Raw genomic sequence first — 6,459 nt, forward strand, 5'->3', positions numbered from 1 at the left:
TTAATTTGTCAAATCTGCAAGAAGGCCATATAATGATTCCTAATTTTTAATGATTGAAAATTTTCCTTGAAATACCAGATACGTAAATTTCATTTCCCATATTCATTAACGTAATTATTATCTCACACAGTAAAATATTTTTCCATTATCTTTTTCCACACCTTTATTATTATATATTTAAGACATCAATAAGAAAAATCAATATATTATAATATAATGTCATCCCTTTACATCTTGAATTATTAATTATACTAAACAAAAAAATAAAAATTTCATTTTAAATACGTAAAACTTTATTGTGATGTTTTGTTTATTCATGTTGTACACCACAAGTTCTTACAAACCCTATGAAATAGAAAAGCAAAATTAAGTAGTAAAAATTTCAGATAAATTCTAGTGCTTATAAAAAAACTAATAATTGTTGGGTTAAGGGTAGACCTCAATAAGGGACCTTAAACCCAACTTAGAAATGATCTTGTAATCACTAAAACCTGCTTTCATAAATAGATTCTTCCATTCTCTCTCAGTTCTTTCCTTCCCATTTAGATTGACCATCATCAAAACATCAAAGAAAAGTTGAGTTTCAGTTGACTCTCTGTCTTCTGTTTTGTTTTCCATTACCATGTCTATGATGACCAATTTTCCACCTCTCTCTCTGCTTGGAATTGCATCTTTACACTTCTTCAATATCTTAATGCTTTGTTCATCATTCCAATTGTGTAAAACCCACTGATTATCAAAATCCGATCAAACTTTTAATGTTGGAACATATGTAATTTCTCAATCATATATAAGAATATTATCGAGATAGCACCTTATAAATCACCAGTAAACTTAAAAACTTGATGGATAGAGTAAACTAGAAATACTACAACATTTGATATTCTTGTTTAAAAAAAAATAGAGCTTATTTTAGAAAACGTCCCATTTTTTGTTTTCTTTATTTTTAAATTTTCTTTTCGAGCTGGAACTATGAAAACAAGAGATATACTTTTATGTATAACACCTGCATATCGTACAACAAAAGTTTTTCTTTATTCTTAAAAAATAATTATGAAAATTATCGTCCCTGTGTGTCAAACCACAAAAATTCCTTTATTCGGAGCCGATAACTTTTATGTACGAGATAGGATGAATCCCTCAAAAACTTTTATGAAAATATTTGTAAAGACACCCAACGATGGTCAATACTAAAAAAAATAACATCGTAAAAGTTAGAATAGAAAACTAAAAATTTAAACTTATGATGGTCAATACTTTAAGAAGCAGATATATATGTACCTTGAGCAAAACTGCATTTGCTGGGGGAATATTTTCTTCAAACATATCTCCGCCAACAAACCTCAAGTTAGTTTGAGTTTGTAGTAGTTGGTTAGAGATCACATGTGGGAGATCAAATACAGTGCAAGTAATATGTGGGAATGCCTCTACAATGGCTTTTCCCATAACACCTACACCACCACCAACATCAACCAATGAGTTCAACCCTTCAAACACTTCACCACACTCCTCCTTCACTATTTTACCAATGATTTCAGAATCACAAACCATTGTGTGTTGAAACAAATTAGCAAAACTTGGTTCTTGAGCAGCATAGTTCCATATGAACTTCCCATTTGCCATTTCAAAGGCATTAGAGTAATGTTGGCCATTATTATTTGAGCTACAAAACCAACTACTCAAACATTGCCATGAAGCTATTGAAGCTTTATCCAAACAAAGAAACAAGAAGGGTATGGCTTGGAATGTGGTGCTACGGCTGTGACGAAGGAGAAGGCGAGAGGATGGGGTGAGACTATACTTCAAATCTTCAGCTTCCTCATTCTCATGATCATGAGTTTGAGTAGTGAAGAAGCCAGAATGAACAAGAAGGCGCATAAGGCGGCCAAGACATTGAGCTTTGGTGGGTTCAATATGGAGTGCTGCAACTAAACTTGAGAGGCTCATGGGTTGGCCATGGCTATGGATAATATCTGGGATTCCTAATTCAACAGCACATTTTAGAGACATAGAATTGATAAATTTCAAACTATGGCTCCAAATATGAGCTTGAGATTGAAGCAACTCATTCAGATTCTCTCCCATAGCTAGATTTTGTAAACTATGTGTGTAGTTTCAATATAATCCTCATGAGGACAAAGGCAACCTCCATTATATAATTTTCACTCACCATATTCCCTAATTTTGATTTCATAATTTTTTTTTTAATATTTATGAATTTCAAAAAATAATTTATAGAAATACCATAGCATGCACTCTCTACCTTCCACTCATATTTTAATTTAAGGTTTTACATAATTCTTTGGGTAATTATTTTAATTGATAAAATTATTGAAAGTATTTTTAAGTATAGCGAAATGTAATTGTCTATCAAATGATAGACTATGATAGATATCTAAACACTAATAGATGCGTCTATCGTGATCTATCTCTGATTGACAATAACATTGTACTATATTTATAAAGAAGTTGGTTTATTTTTCTCGACCTAAAAATAATCCTAATTCTTAAATACAAATTTTATGATAAGCAACTAATTGAGGTAGACTTTTTCAATAAAACTTTAATTGAGAGTAACTTTAAAGAAGCACGTTTGGTGGACTTTAAAGGGGAATATAAATGCAAGTATTGAAAATTTTATCCATTTGTCCGATCCATCATATCTTGTGTGCACGCGGCCAAACAATCTGGAGCCCTCTAGAGCTCCCATCTATCTCTTATATCATAAATGAGACTACGACTTCTTAATAAGAAAAATAAGTTTTAATTTATATTTTCCCCGACTTATCATTTAATTTTTGTAAAAAATTTAAATTTATATCATCCACATTTCTTATAATGACTTGCATCTTTATTAAGTAAAATGGTTTAACTTTTAGTCAAATTCCAAAGACAAACACAACTTTTTGAAAACTACTTTTTTTAGTGGCTCGATTTTTAAACCATTGATAAAAAGGTAGATAATAAAGAAAGAAATTTGAGGATGGAAGTAGCGTCGATAAGCTTAATTTTTAAAATCATAAATAAAAAAACAAAATGGTTACCAAATAAAGCCTACATTTTTTAAATCCAGTTTTGTTTATTCATAACGTGGATGTTTTTTTTTTTTTTTGTTAAACTACATGACGAGTCTCTAAAAGTTATTGTATTTATTAGAATTTTTAATAGTAAAAAACTGTATACTAAAAGATTTTAAATTTTCAACCTTGTAATGTTTAACCAACTAGTTTTGAGAACAAACTAAAGGCGAATCATTTTGTACATATATATTTATTGATTTCCATTAGATACTAAAATGTGTTATTTACTTCTCTCCCAATCTCTCTCTAAACTTTGTTATTAGCATATCTTTAATAAGAGTCACTTTTAGTATATACATATTTGTCATTGATAACATTACCATTTACCCTATTGATTAGTTGACCGACATAAAAATGTTGACCGACATAAAAAATGCGTCCATGTGAGAGTTAACCTGGTTTTCAAAAATAAGTTTCTCAACTTTGCAAATGTTAACATTATCTCTTTCCATGTTTTGTTATTCTTTCTTTCACACCCTATTTTTCTTCTACCTCTCACTTCTTAAGTTGAAATTAAAGAAGAAAATAAAAGAAGAAAAGCAAATCTAAAAAGAAGAGAAACTCAAATGTTGCTTTTCTAATTATTTTTAGAAAAAAAAAAAAAAACTATTGAACTAATAGATAACATGAATTTTTTAGAAAACAATAACCTAATTTCAAGTAATAAATATATAATTTTTCAAACGAAAAAGAAGCTAAATATAGAAATTTTGATAGAAGAAATTAAGGAAGAAGAAACAAACTAAAAGAGCTCATAATTATGTAGAAAAATGCAGGATCTCATATATGGCTGTAGGAGCTGAATGTTACAAAAATCCAAATTTAAAAATTTTAACTATTAAATATAATTAATGTAATACCATTAATTTTAATTAATTTCTAAAAAAGTTAAAATCTTTTTACATTTTGACTTACTACTCAATCTTTCTAATTTTTCTTATATATAAATAATTGCTAATATAAAGTGTAATCTCAACAGCTTTAGAGTATTTTAATATACAATATACTATTTGTAAGCCAAAAAAACAAAAACTAAATGTATCCCAAAAATCTTATCTGGTAGGATATAAGAATATTTGAAACTTTAGTTATTATATTAATATAGTAAATCATACATTTTAAATTTTATTTTTTGAATAAGTAGGACCCTAGTTTTATTTAAGCAATTATTTTCAACGTATTTCTACACTTTTATTTTTAAAATGTTTTAATTGTTAAATTCAAAGAGTTCTTAACTTCCGTTATTAGATTTTAAGGTAGAGTAACCTAGCATTCAATTTTTAAAATAAATTGAAAATATTTCTTATATTCAAGTCTTTTCTTTTTATTGTTTTGACATTATTTAATTTCTAAATTTTATAAAGGTATCCAATTTTTGGGACAATTTTACCCTTGTGAATTTTTATAATACCTCAATTAACCTTAAATACCTCTCATCAGACTTTGAGGTCGATGGTACGAGCACTATATCAGTTTATTTCATTACTTTTTTTTCGATGTCTCATCCATTTATTCAAATTTCTTTTTTCTTAACATCCCCATCTCTCATCTATTTACATTTCTTTCTCCATGTTACGTTATTATTACTTTTGCACCCTATTTTTCTTCTTCCTCTCAATCCTTAAGTTGAAATTAAAGAAGGAAATAAAAGAAGGAAAATAAATCTAAGAAGAAGAGAAACTCAAATGTCTATAAATTATAAAAATAAAAGATAGAAGAGATCTTTATGTAGTTATGGAAGATAATGATCTAAAAAACTATTAGTATATATGAGTGGATTGTAGTCTCGTTTTATTTTAATAATATTTTTTAATGGTCCAAACCCTCTCAAAATTCTAATTAATTGCAATTAAAAAAGTCGTAATTGTTTTTAATTATTTTTAGAAAACAAAAACCATTACACTAATAGATAACCTAATTTGAAGTACTGAATATATAATTTCTCAACAGAAAAAGAAGCTAAATATAGAAATTTTAATAGAAGAAATTAAGGAAGAGAAAAAACAAACTACAAGTTGAGCATTAATGAAATTAGTAAAACATGATGTACAAGACTAATTTTCATCATTCCTTCCATAGACGATTTTTTGAATTAATTGGCATATATAATATAATATATTTGTTTAATAATAGTATTAATTGTATTAATCCTTTTTTTACTTTTTTTTCTTAAAATAAGTTATTTTAATAAATAAGAGTACATGAAACTCAATTTCTAATGGGTCAACGATTTTCACATGACAAAAAGTCTTACATGTGGCTGTCATGTGTAGCTTAAAATTGTGGACTTGTATGTGATTTTTTCTAAACCATATGTCGGGTCCACGATTTATTTAAACATTTATGGATTTGGTACACGTCTTTTCGTAATAATGTATCGGATCCACGATTTCTTAACTCTACTTTTATAATTATTTTTCCTCTAATCCTATTTTTGTGATTATTTATTAAAATAACATTAATTTAAAAAATAAATCTAAAAAACAAAGGAAAAACGAAAAAAAGAGTGAAGGGGGATGAATGATTCAGTTAATTACAATTGGACCCCCTTTTTTTTTTCTTTTTCCTGTTTTTAATGAAGAATTGAACCCTGTCTCTGTCTATTGTCTAATTACACAATTGTCTAAACAATTAACTACAAACATTTTAATATTTTTATATGGCTTATTTATGACAAGCATGAACGAATTTAATTTATATGTGAGTGGAGAAGTTTTGATTTAAATATTCCATTTATGAAATTTATGTGGGAATGTGGGATGATTCAATTGTATGTTTTTATTTATTTCTATAGACTAATTCTTACAAAAAAAAAAAAAAAATCTAATTCTAAATTTTGTCTTCATTTTAATTTACAACTCATGGTGGAATTAATATAAAATAATTTAGAATTTTAATGGTTTTGCAAATAATGAATAAACAATCTTTTATATTCAAGCTTGATTTAGTATTAAGAGTTAGTTAATAAGAGATAAAGGAATTTATGGATGGGTTGGGAGAGTGGAGATTGAGAGAGATACCGAAACATATCATTAAGAAAGATATTCACACTTAAAATTGTTTTTCCAACCTCCTCACTATTCTAGATAACTATGAAAAAATTGAAAAGAAAATTAGGAAGACATCTACAAATGGAGGATGAGGGAAAATTCAATAACAATCATAATTAAGTCCACAGCGTAGATAAAATCAACAACAACCGTAATTACGCACATGATGTTAACGAACACAAGAAATGAATTGACAACTTTGTTTCATTCAACATTTAAGTCATCAATCCATGCTAGTTTAAATATTCGATCATTGGGAAGGAAATTCTCTACATGTAATGCCAAGACAATTGAATACAATAGAGAAAACAATGTTGTAGTTTGCATAA

General features: G+C 27.5%; 1 protein-coding gene across 1 annotated transcript; it reads right to left on the minus strand.

Annotated features, from left to right (window-relative positions):
* Positions 1–229: 229 nt before the first annotated feature.
* LOC120088885 (probable O-methyltransferase 3) lies at positions 230–2,104 on the minus strand. Its single transcript, XM_039046324.1, has 2 exons — positions 1,282–2,104; positions 230–729 (listed from the first exon to the last, which is right to left on the minus strand). Exons 1-2 carry the CDS (start codon positions 2,083–2,085, stop codon positions 427–429), a joined length of 1,107 nt encoding a protein of 368 aa, XP_038902252.1. The 5' UTR covers positions 2,086–2,104; the 3' UTR covers positions 230–426.
* Between the last annotated feature and the right edge of the window lie 4,355 nt (positions 2,105–6,459).

This window comes from Benincasa hispida, chromosome 10 (genome assembly GCF_009727055.1).
Source record: "Benincasa hispida cultivar B227 chromosome 10, ASM972705v1, whole genome shotgun sequence".
NCBI lineage: Eukaryota > Viridiplantae > Streptophyta > Magnoliopsida > Cucurbitales > Cucurbitaceae > Benincasa > Benincasa hispida.